General features: G+C 36.3%; 1 protein-coding gene across 1 annotated transcript in view; it reads left to right on the forward strand.

Moving 5' to 3' along the window:
• LOC121633261 overlaps positions 1 to 17,889 on the forward strand; it is a 61,462-nt gene that overhangs the window by 1,888 nt on the left and 41,685 nt on the right. The window contains exon 3 of the mRNA XM_041975127.1: positions 9,667 to 9,939. Coding sequence (XP_041831061.1) covers positions 9,667 to 9,939 — 273 coding nt within the window. The remainder of the gene's footprint in view (positions 1 to 9,666; positions 9,940 to 17,889) is intronic.

The following is a 17,889-nucleotide window of genomic DNA, read 5'->3' on the forward strand; positions in this document are numbered from 1 at the left end:
TTTGTCTTTTCAGGAAATAAAAAGAAGGAAGGAAACACTGTGAGTTTAAACACTTCTATCAATGAACTTGTCATTTGTATGGCAAGTTAATGGCCATCTCACAAGCTATGATCATTAAAAGATAGAACTTAATTGTACATATATATATATATACATACATATATATATATATATATATATATATATATATATATATATATATATCACTGAGCAGTCTTTACATTCTATTATGTGAACAGGCTGGGCCTGAAGATGCTGTTGTCTATGCGACTGTCAGCCACACCAAGAAGACCCCTAAAAAGAGTCGGGTGAGTGGTTCGATGCATTTTATTGGTAATGATGCAGCTAAAGAATGGCAAAAGAAATCTGAATGCCAAAATTTGTGTTGTGATGTTTCTTTATAGGCTCCTGACACTGTGATATACAGCAGTGTGAGAGCTTCTTCCTCTGCAGGAGTTTCTAACTGATCTAAACGACTCTGGTGCTGCAACTAATAAACCAACAAAAAAAGAGATTAATAATTAAATACGTACCCTTCATTGGGTGGTTCATAGACTTTATATATGCACTCATAGGCAAGCAGAGCAATATTTAGTGCTTGTAAAAGCTTTACAGCGTTTGTGTATGACATAGTTTTATCATTCCCACCATGAGCAGTCAGTGTGAAATGGGCTTTTAAACCATCTTAGGGGAAGACTATAGGGAGCAACTGCAGATTACCAGTTACAGTATTAGCTTTATGAGGCATAGCTGAGGTGTAATATGGGAAAGAGGAGAGAACATAATCTACATAATACTTTGTATCCTTTTTTTTAACAAGTTTTTATATTTTCTATACATCCTATTAAACTTTTACACTATTTATCTCTTGATTAACTAAAATATGTTTATTAAATCTGATTGTATTTTCTACTATTTCCACTATTGTCTTTAACTGAATTGTTTGACACCTTTTAAGGGAGTTGACAGTTGTGGTTTTAAGTTTATTTAAAAAAATAAACAGCAAACATCCCTGTTGCAGCTGTTCTCATGTACATAAAAATTTAGCAGCCACCAGAAACTAACACCTCTTTAACCACTGATGCTCCATGATATCATCCTTTTTGTTCAGGGTGGCTTGTTTTCAAATGCAAAAAAAAAAAAAAAAAAAAAGATGTTAGAAATGTTTATCATTGTTTTTGTCTTTCATCCAAGAAAATAAACTTGAATTTATTCTTATTTCATTCATGTGTACGTGTAAAAGTGTTTATTCTTCTTCCACTAGTCTGAGATACACAATGAAAAAGGTTAATTTGCTCATTGACACATGTTAAGCTGTGAATAGAAGCTAACACCTCACTAACCACTGATACACCAGCATCATGCTTCTCATGTCATCATAGCTTAAAGCAACCTGCTGGTTTTGTTTGCTTCATATGAATAACTGTAAAAAAATAGTAATAATAATAATTGCTAACTAATTTTTGTAAGGTTTATGTAGATGTGCATGAAGGAGGGAGATTGCTGACCAGCACGGTGTAACACTTGTTAGTTTTACTGGGTATGAAAACCAACCACAACCTACAGTTGACTTTAAGCACCCAGCATGCCCCGCACCCACTGACATCATCACGCTGTAGCCGTAACTATAAAAACTGCAACACAGTCTACAGAAAATTCCCTCGTTTACACACGTTAAGCTGTGAAAAGAAGCTAACACCTCATTAAATCATTATGTGTGCACCAGCCTTAATGTATTCTGGTTGAGTCCTGTCCTTTGATAAAGTCAAAGTTTAATGAACATACATCTGTACTTTTATTCATTAAAATGGGGACAATTTGTGGATTTTAATCCAATGTCTCTAATATTCAAAGCCTCACGGACCCCCTGTGCTCTTCAGGGGACCCTCTTGGGGGGTCCCGGACCCCAGGTTGGGAATCACTGTCTTAATGCATAGGCAAGCAGAGCAATATTATGAACTTGTAACCCTTTCATGCATGAATTATTGAAAATGGTGCCACATGTGTTTCATATATAATATTTGATTTCTACAGACATATGCAGTTTTACTTTATTTCTTAATCATATTTTACTTTTAATTATTTAATATATGTTCACATATTCTTCAAAAATATTTGAAAAATCATGTTTTCATGTTTCTATAATATTTTCTATATAAAAATATATCAGTATAATTTTCCTTTCCTGTTTATTACTGAAGCAAATTTGGAAATTACTATGTATGTATGTACATATACAATATATATATTTATTCTACCGTGACTGGCAATGTATTGGATAACTCACTGATGCCCACAAGTGGCAAATACACAAATATACCATCCTCACTCATGAATATACTAGAAAACAGCAGTCAAATAGGTGTCCAGTGTAGTGGACTCTCTACATGAAAGGGTTAAAAAGCTTTACAGCTTCTGTCTACGACAAAGACGCATCTTTCCCACCATGAACAGGAAGTCTGAAAAAAACATTTAAACTAGTTTTGGAGAAGATGATATTACTAGGTGCAGATGACAGTTACAGCTGTATGTGACATGTAGCTGAGCTGAGTTCAGTAAAGAAGAGAAAACATGATGCATTTGCAGAATTTTTGTAACAACCTTTGTTATATTCTATATATCTTATTAATCCTTTACAGTTGCTAAATTATACTTATCTGCTAATATTAGAATCTGATTATAAAATCCTTTTGACATGTTTTCTATGCTTTACTGTGAAAAATTACCCAAAAGGAGCACAGTAACCTTTAACTGAAATATTTGACACTTTTTAAGTGGACTGAAGACAGTTGTGGTTTTAAGTCTTAATGCTAAAAAAAAATTTAAAAAGTACCGAACATCTTTGCTGCTGTTGTTCCCACGTTCATACAAATTTAGCAGCCAACAGAAACTAACACCTCTTTAACCACTGATGCTCCATGATATCATGGCTTGTTTTTAAATGCAGGAAGAAAAGATGTTAGAAACATTAAACATTGTTTTTGTCTTCAATCCAAGAAAATAAAATTGAATTTACCCTTATTTCATTAATGTACAGTAAAGCGCTATATAAATGCAGACAATTTAACATGTGTACATGTAAAAGTGTTTATTCTTCTTCCACTAGTCTGAGATGCACAATGAAAAAGGTTAATTTGCTCATTGACACATGTTAAGCTGTGAATAGAAGCTAACACCTCACTAACCACTGATACACCAGCATCATGCTTCTCATGTCATCATAGCTTAAAGCAGCCTGTTAGTTTTGTTTGCTTCATATGTATATAAAAGTAAAAAAAGTAATTCCTAACAAACATTTTTTGTAAAAGAAAATAATCTAGAAGACCTGTTAAGATTTCATGTTTAATTCTATAAATTATATTTTCATCAATTGCTGTTGATTACTCCTCCATGTGTCTAAAATAACAAATTCACACAAATAAACCAGCTGCACGTACACCTCATTCACACGTCATTAACCACTGATACAAAAACATGTTGGATCACCTGACATCATACCTTAAAAGACAAATGATCACTCTTGTAATTCTTATTCTTGGAACATTATAAAAAAAGAAAAGATTGAACCTGGTAAAGTTTTGTGGTTAAATAATAACTTCAGTTGCATAGAAAAGTTTAGTTTCATATGTTATGTCTAAAATCTTAATGGATATTAAACTAAAGTTCAGTTTAAGACTTTTCTTTGTTCTATTGAAAGCATTTTGTTTGTCAACATAAAAATGTATAATAAATGTCTTTTTTTTTTTTTACATAAAAATGTATAATAAGTAAAGACAAATCAAATACTTTTGATGTTTTCTAATATTTTCCATTTGTTGTAACTACATTAAATGTGGCTAAAGTACATATAGATTTTTATTTGTTGTTGTTTGTTCGTAGTTTAATATGAGCAAGTCTGAATTAAACTAGATTAGTTTTAAACGGGTCTCTGTAGAATCTCTGTAGGTTGTTTGGCATGAAAACAGCCTGCGGTGAAGGGGTCAGGCATCAACTTTAAGTAAATGTGTCTCAGAAAAATACAAATATTTGGCATAAAAAGCTTTGCATGAACAAAGTTTGGATGTTTGAACAACATGTGTTGAGAGTGAGAACAAAGCTCAAAGGTCAAACTTTCAGAGCTCATCCAATTTTCTCACTAACACACCCCCTTTCAGTTTTTAGAATACAATTACATCAATTTAATGGTTTATTAATAAACACATTCAAAATAAATGTACTGTAACCTATAAATGTAGGCTAAAAAATAAGACTTAAACCAGCCTAATACAGTTCCTTTAATCCCAATAACATGATCAAGCCTCTGTAACAGAATGTTGTGATCAGTAGTGTTTGATGCAGCACTGAGATCTAACAAGATAAGAACAGACAGGAATCCTTTATCTGAGGCCACGAGAAGATCATTAATAACATTCACCAGTGCTGTCTGTGTGCTATGATGGGCTCTAAATCCTGAATGAAACTCTTCAAACAGATTATTTCTGCTCAAATAGCACATAGCTGAGTTGAAGCTAACCCTCCTGGGTCAAGAGTCAGTTTTTTAAGTAAAGATTTGATGACATCATGTAAATATCCTGTCAATCAACATATGTTGACTGAATCCAATACAGATGATTACTTAAGGGAAAATCTGCCTTGACCAGTGAAAATTGAAATATTTTGCTGTAACTCTCAACAAACATACATGAATCATGGGTTTAAGACCAAATGCATTCTGCTAAGTACAACAAGTGATACAATAGCGTGAAGTCATCATGAGGAAGTGACGCCTCACAAACCAGAAGAAGCTCATAATATATTTCTGTTTAAGAAACCACTTTTAGAGACTCGGTCATTTGTGAAGGAGACAACAAGAGAGACAGAAGCACAATGGTTCCACTCAGATGGATTAAAATGTCTTTATTCCTGATTCTGATGCTTCAGTTTACAAGTAAAGAAACATATTTAACATGTTAAATAAAATTATTTAAACTGGTAACAAAACTTTACTAAGCTTCATTAGGTTTTCCTACTTCAACTAACACAGATATGTTTGTTACCTTGTAACTTGTGTTGATTGTAAAATGATCCTCACACTGAGAAACATCACAGTCACTAACACTCAACAGGCTATTTTTCATTTCATTTTAATTTCTCTAAACAAACAGCAGCTGAGCAACGTCCATCCTTCACTGTCAGAGTTGGTGATGACGCTGCTTTGCCTTGTGGGAATAATTAGCATAACTTTGACTGTTAGGGTTCCTGTCTGTCTCCCCTGTGTGTGTGTTCCTGGATTGCCCTCGTGTGTGTGTCTGGCTCCCTCTGTCTGTCTTGCACGTCATGTCTGTTCCCAGCCAGGAGAATTACAACAGCAGCAATCACCTCACCTGGGCTGATCTTCACACCAGGACCTCATCCACCAATCAACCACCACGATACTTAAACACCGGACCTTTCTTCATTCCTTGCTGGATTGTCCAGTTACTTACCTGGTATATTGTGGCCTCTCTAGTTCTCCACCTTTATCCAACTCATGTCTCATAACCCTGTTTTGTGTCTAGATCCCTAGTTCTCCGGATTCTGTCAGCCCTGCCTACCACACCAACCTCCTGGACTGTTTCCCTCCCGCTCTGATTCACTCTTATCTCCAGCTCAAGCCGGCTCCACACAACGCTCTGACTGCAATCCGCTCTCTCAGCCGTGATCCCTGGATCCTGCTCGTGGATTAAAATTGCTTTCCGGATTCTGCTCAGAAACTCTATTAAATCCCTTTTCTAAAACTAACCATTTTATGCTGTTTTGGTTGCTCAGCGTTTGCATCTTGGGGTCCAGAACTCATTCCTTCCTGACACACCGTAACTGTGAAAGTACGACCTGGAAACTCAGTTATATGACAACATCAGTAACGCTGTTTGAACATGGACAGATTTACAGAGAAGCAGCAACTAAATCAGACAGACTGAGTGTTACAGCGAACTGTTCTCTGGTTATAAAGAAGGTCACAGACGAGGATGCTGGTCGTTACACCTGCAGACAGTTTGTTATCAGGACAAAAACAAGGACCAGAGTCTGAGAATGATCTCTGTTATTACCAGTGAGTATTTACATCATGATGTTTTCAGCTCAAACTGTCTTGTTAGAACAACAAACTGAAATATCACAATAATTATGATCACAGTGATGAAGTTGTTTTCCTCTTGTTGTCTTTCTCTCACAACATCTCCATCTTCACCAGTGACTGAACAGAAGACCAAAGATAAAGTCACTTTCTTCTGCTCTGTGTTGGGATTTGAAAAATGTGGACACACAGTGGAGTGGCTGTATGAGGGTAAATCCTCTGGTATGGAGATACCAGCACCTTCCTGCTCTGCTACTCTGACACTTACACCATCTCGTCTGAATCAGGAGTCAGTAATAATAAATATGCTAGCTTCCCTTCATCCCTCAGTCCTCACATGAGACAACAGGTGAGAACATCATGAATTAGTTTTCATCATATCAAACGGACAGTATTTGTTTTTGGGTAAATGAGATGTTATTTTTTAAATGTTTATAAAGTTTTTGCTAAAGCTGTTAAACAGAGAGTATGGTCTTAATCTATGCTGTGGTTACAGCTTGTGTTTTATCAGGTGAAGGAGAAACAACATTGACAACACAATCAACTAGCATAAGAAAATCAACCACAACAATGTCAGAGGCACCAAAATAAACCACTTCAAGTAAAGCAATGAGAAAAATAACATCAACAACACAAATCAAGCAGACATCAGTGGACAGAGAGACACCTACAAACAACAATAATCATGCAACCATAAATGTTGCATGTAGTTTACTAATTTCACTTAGCTTTTCACTCCTCGAGTCTTATCCTTGATCTTTCAGCTTGGGTCCGGTTGGGCAGTATTAAGATTGAAAGAGATGAGTCTGGAGGAGAAGTTAAGTGTGTAAGCTGGAAAATAAGACAAAGGATTTCTCTCTGGAGTCTTCTGTTCTCTCAAGATTCATTTTAATCTTTCTGCTGAGTTGAACAGCTCTGTTCTGATCTCTGACATTTGTCCCAACAACTAAATTATAAATGAATGCATCCCATTTAATACAAAATGTTCAATAAAAGAGCAAAGCCTCATGTCTGCAGTGTGAAAAAAGACGACAACATTTTTGTGTCAATGTAAGACATAAACTTATGTTATAGAAAATAATTGAAAAAAAAAAAAAACTAAATTCTGCATGATTTCAAAATGTTAAAAAAAAAAAAAATGTTTTTATGGTGTTTATCTAATCATAACCAAAGCTCTGCTCCAGTTATGACACATTCTCAGTAAAACACCTCTCCTTTACTTTTCAGAAGAAAATTACATAGGTTTACTAATTTATTAATAAACACATTCAAAATAGAAGAGCTGCATGAAGGTAAAAGTTTATCTGTACCAGCAATCTTCACACATGCAGCTTCCTCTGTTCTTTGCTGAACTGTCCACTGTCATCTTCAGTGGAAAAGTAGATTTTGTAAAATACATTCAACATGCATTAAATTAAATACATTTATTTTTGACTCTTTAAGCACAAATAAGGGAAAAGGAGGTAAACAACTCAAATGATCCAACAAGGAACAGAGGTGATAAAACACAGAATGAAGTCACTATCAGGAAGTGACGCCTCACAAACCAGAAGAAGCTCAAAATATATTTCTGTTTAAGAAACCACTTTTAGAGACGCCGTCATTTGTGAAGGAGACAACAAGAGAGACAGAAGCACAATGGTTCCACTCAGATGGATTAAAATGTCTTTATTCCTGATTCTGATGCTTCAGTTTACAGGTAAGGAAACATATTTAACATGTTAAATAAAATTATTTAAACCAGTTTCAAAGCTTTACTAATGTAGCTTCATTAAGTTTTCTATTCTATTCTACAGTCATTTAGCAGACGCTTTTATCCAAAGCGACGTACATTTGAGAGTAAGAACAACACAAGCATGAATTCAAACAAGATGGGATGTCATAATTAAGTGATAGTCAGACTGCTTTGAGTCCAGTTGGACCCAGGTGCTGTCATGTAGTGCTAGATGCAGTGCATATATTTTTTTTTGTAAGTCATTTTGTTTAAATACAAGATCACGATTTCATCACACAATATCAACTTGGGCATAAGTGCACACAGCTTCTTCAGTACTTGGATGAGCCAAAGAGCTAGACAAATCTTTCTAACTCATTCTGTTGCGTAAAATAGTTAAGCTAAGTGTGGAAATGCTCCTTAAACAACTGAGTCTTTAGCTTGCTCTTAAAAGTGGATAAGGACTCTGCGGATCGGACGGAGTTTGGTAGATCGTTCCACCACCGGGGAACAACAGAGGAGAAGAGTCTAGCTACTGAGTTTGCGCCACGTTGTGGTAGGAGCACTAGGCGTCTTTTGCTGGCAGAGCGTAACTGTCGAGAGGGAGTGTAGCTCTGGATTAAGGAGTGAAGGTAGACCGGAGCCGTTTGGGTTATTGTTTTGTAAGCCAGAAACAGAGCTTTGAATTTGATGCGTGCTGCAACTGGAAGCCAGTGAAGAGCAATTAGCAGCGGAGTGACATGAGCTCTTTTGGGCTGGTTGAAGACCAGACGTGCTGCTGCGTTCTGGATCATCTGCAGAGGTTTAACTGAGCATGCAGGCAGGCCAGCCAGTAAGGAGTTGCAGTAGTCAATGCGTGAAATGACCAGAGCCTGGACCAGGAGCTGGGTCGTGTGTTCAGTCAGGTAGGGTCTGATCCTCCTGATGTTGTAGAGAGCAAATCTGCAAGACCGGGAAACCGAGGCAACATGGTCCTTAAAGGTCAGCTGGTTGTCTACCATGACACCAAGATTCCTGGTAGAAGAAGAAGGCACAAGCGTGATTGAGACAAGCTGCACACTTATCTGTGGCGGTAAAGAAGGATTGGCTGGAAAGACAATAAGCTCAGTCTTGGACAGATTTAGCTGAAGGTGGCGATCCTTCATCCATGCGGAGATATCAGCAAGGCATGCTGATATTCGCATTGAGACGGTTGTGTCATCAGGTGGGAAAGAAAGGAAAAGCTGAGTGTCATCTGCATAGCACTGGTTTTCCTCCTCTTACTAACACAGACATGTTTTATTTGTTACTTGGTTGCAAACTTTTAATTGTAAAATAATCCTCCCATTAACAAGAAACATGACAGACATTTATATTCAACTGTTTAATTGTCATAATTTAATTTTCTCAACAGCAGCAGCTGAACAACATTCATCCTCCTTCACTGTCAGAGTTGGTGATGAAGTCACTTTGTCTTGTGGAAATGTGACACATGATCAGAATAACTGTGAAAGTAAAACCTGGAAGTTCAGAAACAACAAAGCAGTAACGCTGTTTGAACTTGGACAGATTCACAGAGAAGCAGCAACTAAATCAGACAGACTGAGTCTTACAGCGAACTGTTCTCTGGTTATAAAGAAGGTCGCAGACGAGGATGTTGGTCTTTACACCTGCAGACAGTTTGTATCAGGACAACAACAAGGACCAGACTTTCATGTTGATCTGTCTGTTATTACCAGTGAGTATTTACATCATGATGTTTTCAGCTCAAACTGTCTTGTTAGAACAACAGACTGAAATATCACAATAATTAACATCACAGTGATGAAGTTATTTTCCTCTTGTTGTCTTTCTCTCACAACATCTCCATCTTCACCAGTATATGAGCAGAAGAACAAAGATAAAGTCACTTTGTTCTGCTCTGTGTTGGACGATGGAAACTGTAAACACACAGTGGAGTGGCTGTATGAGTGTAAATCCTCAGGTATGGTGATATCAGCACGTTCCTGCTCTGCTACTCTGACATTTACACCATCTCACCTGAGTCAGAATTCAGACCTTAAGAAGTTCTTAAAGTGTAAAGTGACAGATGTTTACACTAAGAAAATGCAGCTGTTTCCCTTCATCCCTCAGTCCTCAGGTGAGAAAACAGGTGAGAACATCATGAAATGTTTATAACCATCAATATGTTTATTCTGCAGAAAATAAAGTTAATTTTCAATTTCACCTTTCTCGATATTTTGCATCTCTAGAACACGTGGTCTTAATGTAGACTGTAGTTAATTATTGTTATTGTGTTTGCTCAGATAAAAGATTTACAACATCAACACAGTTAGTTACCATGACAACAAAGTCAGAGACACCAAATACATGCACTCCATCACAACAAGCAGGTAGAGACTGAATCTTCTGCAGTGTGAATGTCAGACTGACTCTTGGCTGCTGGTGGAGATTTTCTCTGCTTCAGTCAGTGTGTCTCAGTCTGAAACTGCCTTATTGTTCAGAACCAGCTGCTGGTTTGATGTTATTTATCTTTACAGGTTCATCATGGCGGTATATTATCGTATCTGTGGTTTTAGCAGCTCTGTTAACATCTGTTGTTGCAGTCAACATCTGGATAAAAACTAAAGGTGAAAAATACTCAAATGAAACTTTTAGTCAAAAAATGTTCTGATAAAGTTCAGGTTTTTTCACCATCATATCTAAAGTTAACTTTTTGTCTTTTTGTTATTTCAGGAAACAAAACAAAGACTGAAGTAAACACGGTGAGTTTAAACACTGAATCTTCAAATCATATTGACGTTTGATCTTTATGACTAAAGACTCAGAAGAAGACAGCAAACAAGGAAACACTGTGGTGATTAAGTTGTTGACCTTAAAAGAAACAATGTTGAACTATTAGTGACATCTAGTGGTTAAGTTGGAGATGACACCCATCTCAAATGCTGTCACACTATCCAGTGTTTCCAGATCCAAATGCAGTAAGAAACATAGGTGTGCTGTTCTGCAGGAGAACCAGGACTTTCCCCAGTGAGCTGCTGGACAATTAGAGCAATAAACCCCAAAGTATTAATCTGGGAAGAAAAAATTACACTTTAAATATTTAAATATTTAGTCAATTGGAACAGAGTGTAAGGTTACTGGTCCAGACAGGGGTGGGATGTGAGGATGTTACATCATTCTCTGTATCACACCTCATGACCAGTTAACTTCAACTGTTTGGCCCAGTTCCTTTCTAATAGCTCTGTCTAATAATCAGAAACTCCAGAACAGAACTCAGATGGAGAAGCTTGAACAATGAGGGATAATAAATTAAATAAAATTTTAAAAAAGCAACTCACCATGAAGGTGGTGCTGACATTTTTTGTAAAAGAACAAAAGCTTTGGAGGCAGGTGAGTTAAAGTACCTGAAAATAAACTTTTATTTAGCTGCTGTTGCAGTGGTAGACTGGTTTAAATCTTACTGGAGCATTTTTCCAAATCAGTAGTTCACATACGGCGTACTGGATAGAACGATAAAGGAAAATCAGTGTGTATTACTTATTAAAGTAAGTGGTTTACATCATATGATATGTTGTTTTACGCAGGTGTGCAGTGATGATGATGATGAAGACACGGTGAGGTATGAAAACATTGGGGAGCCTTCTGTTTCTCTCAGACTCCACTGAAAACAGAAATGAGTCCACAGCTGTTAAAGTTCATCTCAACACCTTTTGCACCTGAAGACAACAACAGAATCACATCGTGTTCGTGTGACCTGAGATTTATATTTAAATCCAAATCTCTGGATAGAAGTTCAGGTTTTAATATCTTCTCATATCAAGAGACAAATTGTCTTTATTTGTTATTTGTATTTTCTGCACCATCTCTACAATGTTTTCCTGTTTTAATAATTCATTTAAATTAGAATTCAGGAGCTGAGTGTTTTCATGGTTTTTGGGATTTGTTGTGAACTTTGTATTTTCGTTTCTTAAACTAATGTTCTGTTAATTTCTCCCTGTTTTTCCAGGTTAGCTTTAGCTGTTAACTTCCTCCTCTCTGTGCTCAGTTTGTCCTCCGTTCTATCTCTGATTAACTTTATTTACACACACACCGGAGGCCTGTACTACGAAGTGTGATTAACATGCCCCGGATATTCCTCTGTTACCAGGGTTAACTTACCCAGACATTCAGGATCTGGATAAGCTGGTTACTAACTCAGCAATACAACCCAGGGTTTTCCACTAGTGACGCGTCACCACCACTTTGAGTTTGTGTTGCAGGTGCTGTCTGGTGATCAGTGGTAGGAGCCACACCTGGACCCGGTGTGCTCTGCCACTTAGTTAAGATCTTCACCAGCCGAAGCTCAGGCGTCTCCCAGGCTTGGGCTGGCTCCGTTAATGCATAAATTCATCAATTATACAATATTAACTGCTCCTGACCAGGTTATCCTTTCAGTGCAAGTTACCATGGTGATTGACCCCAGTTAGAAGTTAACCAGCGTGGTAGTATGTAAAACCCCGGGTTTACCCCAAAGTTACCATGAGAGAAAATCCAGCATCGCAATACAGGCCTCTGGTCTTTGTTAACAAATTACAACACACCTCTTTTGTGTTTCTCATTATCTTTTCTCTCAGTTTAAAGTCCAATCAGGTTATTTTGTGCTTTTCTAGGCTGTTGCCATTTCAACTGGTTTCTGTGCATCATCTTGATTGTTATTTGGATTTTTTTTATATCTGTAGATTATTGTTAGATTTCCTGCCAAAGCAGTTCTTTTCATTTATTTCATTTATTTCTGTTGTAAATTTGCACACCAAAGTTGTTTGTTGATGATCTGCAGCCTCCTGCTGGCTGGTTCTGTGTTTGGCTCTTCCACCTTCAAACATGACTTTAGACAAATGTGTCCTTTATTGATTGGGAGAAAAAAACTTTTATTGGCATCTGAATTTTATTAAAATCTCAAATTCAATTCTAAAGTGTTTACTTGTTTTTAGATCTCTCTCACCTTCTATAAACATAAACATGATCAGATGTCAGTTTAAGATAATCTGTGTTCACACTGCAGGTAAAAGTGGCTCAAATCTGACTTATTTGCTCATATTTGAACCATATATGAATTTTACTTTTTCACTTAAAACTGTTTGAACAGCACAAATCCATTATTTTCAAATCTGACCCAGGCTACTTTCATGTTATACTAAATCAGATACATATCTGTTGTTCTTCAGTCTGAACGGTTTTGTCACATTTCATCTGACTTTTACGTCTCTGATGTGAGACAAAAATCACTATTTTGTTCTGGTGAAGGCAGGACATGATAAGAATGAATGCTAACAATGGACAAAACAATATTTTGTCATAATTTTGTCAGCACCCAATGAACACAAATTTCAAAATTGTTACATACATGCTAACATGTAGCATCCATATTTAGCTGTGTAAACACAACATACTGCATGTTGTTACATCTTTTGCTCATGTGGGTCACTTCAGGGCCATATGCTGTTCATACTGGAGTCTCATGTTGGTCGTATTTAAATCAAAAAATCTTTTTGACATGTTAGACACAATTTATTCAGAACCTGGTTGTAACTTCATGATACCACTTGTGTGTTTTCACCTCTACTTTGTTTTCTTTCTGTTTTTAGTTACACATTTCCTGCTGGGACAGGACTTTGGTTTCTCTAAGATAAAATGTTTAGTTGTATTTAGTCCTGTGCTTGGATCCTCTTCATGCCATGGACTGACAAAACATCTCTTGATAAAATGTGAAGCTTGGTTGTTTCTCTCCTGTGTTAATATGTGACAGAAGTCAGCCTGTGTCAGATCCAGAGGTAAAGTGGTATTTTAAAACAGTAACCTAAAGTCTCCAGCAGAGGGCGGTAGAGCTGTTTATCTATGTAAAGAAGCACACTGCTTCCTCCCCTGAGTCAATGCATGCAGGGTTGGAGGAATGTTTGTGTATGTGCATCTCTAACTAATGTTCTCCTTCTCATGACTTTTACATTTCTTGCTTTAATATGAGGAGCTAAAAATGACTGGATATAACTTGAAGGACAACAGAAAGTTCAATCTCACTTTTCTTCCACTGAATGAATTTCATTTCACTAGTGAAGCCGACATGATGTTTTACATGACATCATACTTTAAAGCCACCTGGTGAGTTTGTTTAGTTTGGATCAACAAACACAAGTTTTCCTAAATGAGGAAAAATGTGTTCCATTAAGCAAAATGTAAAAGCACTTAAAAACTAGATTAAGTTTCATGGTTCATTTTCATGTTTTCTACCAATATATCTGTTGGTGCTGGTTCCTCCTTCACTTCTCTAAAGCTCTTCTCATGCTCGAGGACGAGTTGGCTCACTGGATCTACATGACTGAAGGGGAGCAGCAGCAGCTCAACCAGGACATCTTTTTTCAACATGTGGTGAAATATGTGAAAAGAAAAAAAAGCCTCGTTTTCACACTTATACGAGTTGTCCTGCCAACCGAAACCAACATGATGTGTTACATGACATCTCACATTAAAGCCCACTGGTTAGTATCGTTCACCTCAGTAGGAAAAAAATGAATATGCAGTTATTCTCAGGAAGGATCGAAGAGCAGGGTAATATAAAGACACTGAGCATAAATGTTACATTTTTAAAAGATTTTTACTCTTAAATTTCATTTCATGAAATTTAAAAAAGTCACCACATCATCAATAAATACTTTTACATGACAAAGGTGTGAAAAAACACAGTGATGTCATTATGAGAAAAGTGACATCTGAAAACTGCTCAGACCACGTGATGCATTTCCTTGTTAGAAGAAACCAGTTTGCTGACTGGGTTATTTGTGAACCAGAGAGCTAGAGAAGACGACAAGAAACGGAAGAACAATGGTCGCATTCAGATGGATTAAAATGTCTTTATTCCTGATACTGATGCTCCAGTTTACAGGTAAGAACACACATAAATATGGTTCAATTAAAATAAGCTTCACATTTAGTTTTAACTTGGTAACATTTGTTGATTCTTTGAAAGTAAAACACAAACTTCTGTTGTTTTTGACTCATTTTACCAATTGTGAAGATCACAAGTATTTGCTTTTGTAATTCTGTTTTTAACATTAATATTTATTACCAACAGCAGCAAATGGAGAACCTTTTTCATTCAACGCTGTCAGAGTTGGTGATGAAGTCACTTTTCCATGTGAAAATGTAACACATGATCAGAGTACCTGTGAAAGTACAACCTGGATCTTCAGTCGTAGAACAAATGCAGAATTAAAAATATTTTTTGAACATGGACAGATTAACAGAGAAGCAGCAACTAAATCAGACAGACTGAGTGTTACAGCGAACTGTTCTCTGGTTATAAAGAAGGTCACAGACGAGGATGTTGGTCTTTACACCTGCAGACAGTTTGTATCAGGACAAAAACAAGGACGAGACTCTCATGTTGATCTGTCTGTTATTACCAGTGAGTATTTACATCATCTGGAAAAATGTAACCTGGCCCATCAAAAATCCTTGTGAAGCTCCTGATTGGACACTTTGTCTGTTCATAGAGTCACAGTAGTTATTTGTCCTATATGATGCTTACTGTTATAATAATCAATCTAACACACATTCAGTTAAAATAATAAACTAAATATTCTTTCTATGATGAACTTGTTACATTATTTGAATCTTGGAAACCAAACAAGACAATTTTACACTCACTTCATTCTAACTTTAAATTCTTAAGAACATTTTTTCTGTTTTCTGTGAACAGGTGAAACCAGAAAATATCTTTTCTCAACCGTCACAGCTGGAGATGATGTAACTTTGCTCTGTGAAGACGTCATAGATGATCAGAAAACCTGTTACAGAACGACTTGGATCTTCAGTGACATCAGAAACACAGAATCAGTGATGATGTTTGAACATGGACGGATTCACCAGGATGTCAGAAGTAAATCAGACAGACTGAGTGTTACAGCGAACTGTTCTCTGGTTATAAAGAAGGTCACGTTTGAGGACGCTGGTTTTTACACCTGCAGACAGTTTTTATCAGGAGAACAAGGATCAGACTCGGCTGTTCATCTGTCTGTTTTAACAAGTGAGTGTTACATGATTACTGATGAAGATTTTCTCTGATTAGATCATAATGAGAAATAATATTGTTGCTATTTTCAGGTTTTCCATATTTGATTCGCTGCATCATTGTGTGTGTGGGTTTAGTAGCTCAGGTCATATCTGTTGCTGCAGTCAACATGTGGACAAAAACTAAAGGTGAGACGATTCCCAGAAGAAAATTTGCTATAAAAGTTCATGTTAACTTGGACTTTTAGTGTTAAAGCTAATGTTAAGCTATTTCTTTTTTCACTCATCAGGAAACAACACACAGATGGAAGAAAACACAGTGAGTTTAAAGAACGATTACAGTTATGATTTTAGAGATCAAAGTCTGTGTTTATAATATTTATTTATTATTATCTATGTGTAAACCAAAGATGGAAGAAGATGCACGTGAGAATATGCTGTGCAGATGATGTGTTGAAATGATATGAAACAGATCTAATTAAAATAAAATAACATAAAATAAAGGTTTCACAAGAAAGAAATGGAAGCATAAAATCAACTTAACAAGAAAAAGTTCAACACAACAAAACAACCTGAGTGTGTGTTTTGTTGTTTTCCACAGGTGTGTAGTGATGAAGATGCAGGGATCTATGACATCATTGGAGAGCCTTCTGTTTCTGTCAGACCCCACTGATCCACACCAACTCACCACAGAAATGAGTCCACTTCAGTTAAACTTCATCAACACATTTTACATCTGGAGACAAAAACAGAATCACAACATAATTTTATTCTTTGTTGACTGAAAAAAATCCTTTTATTCTTCTTAAAATGTCCACAGTTAGATACGAACTAAACAGCTGGATCATTTCTTTATAAAACAAACAAAAAACCTGAAACATCTCTTTGCTCCTTTGTTAAAGCTGCACTATGTAAACTTTGTTACCTTACCTACAGGTTTATAATGTTACTGCACTGATGCATATAAACTGCTATAAATTCAACTTTCAGCTGCACTTTGCAGAAAAGCTTGTTTTAAGAAACTTTTACAACTGCAAGAAAAACACGAAGACAAACCAGGATGTAGTTGCCAAACTTTTACTAGATTATAGGAATCTATACAAACATGCTTGGCTTTATTACAATGTCAATATAAAAACAGTCAAACGCTGATTAAATAGTTTAAAAGAATATTTAAAGTCTTGTAAGACCACTTTATGTACCACAGGTGCACCACAATCAGGTTGTAGAAACATATCAAGGATGATCAGTGGAAATAAGATTCATCTGAGCTTTATTTTAAGTTTCAAAGTGTCACAACAAACCTGTAAATATTTATGTACATGCAATTTTTTTTTTCCATCTTAACTCAGTTTTAGGTTTTAAAAAGTTACTTTCTTTTCTCTCACCTTTTTTCTTTATGTGACTTCTTTTTAATCCATTTATTCTTTTAATCTTTAACTCTTGTTTAATCCTCTCTATCTGCAAATGAACACATACTGGTATCTGTAAATCTGATTTTCTGTATCTCTGCTATGCTTTACTGTGAATAATGACTCACACAGGACTACAAATACCTTTACCTGTATGGTTTGACACCTTTTAAGTCACATGACTGTTGAGGTTTTAATGATAAAAAAAACCAAACATCTCTGCTGCAGTTGTTCCCACGTCCATTTAAAGTTAGCATCTAACACAAACTAACACCTCATTAACCATCATGCTTTATTGTTCAGTTATTTTAACATATAAACCTTTGAGTGGTCTAGCACCTCTCTGCTTCAGCCCTACACTCTGTCACCACTTCTAAGCTTTGCTGACCAGCAGCTGCTGGTGGTTCCTAAGACGAGGCTGAAGCTTAGAGCGGATCAGGCTCTCGCTGTAGAACCAGCTGCCTTCAGACATAAAACAGTTGTCTGTTTTTAAAACTCTTCTTAAAACCTTTTAATATTTTTGGGTAATTTTATAATTTCTTGACTGTTAATGTTGATGATTCATGTTTTCGTGTTTTTACAGATAAACGTGTTTTGATTTGTTGTTTTATTGTTCAGCACATTGGTCAACAGTGTTTTGCTTT

The sequence above is a fragment of the Melanotaenia boesemani genome, chromosome 22 (genome assembly GCF_017639745.1).
Source record: "Melanotaenia boesemani isolate fMelBoe1 chromosome 22, fMelBoe1.pri, whole genome shotgun sequence".
NCBI lineage: Eukaryota > Metazoa > Chordata > Actinopteri > Atheriniformes > Melanotaeniidae > Melanotaenia > Melanotaenia boesemani.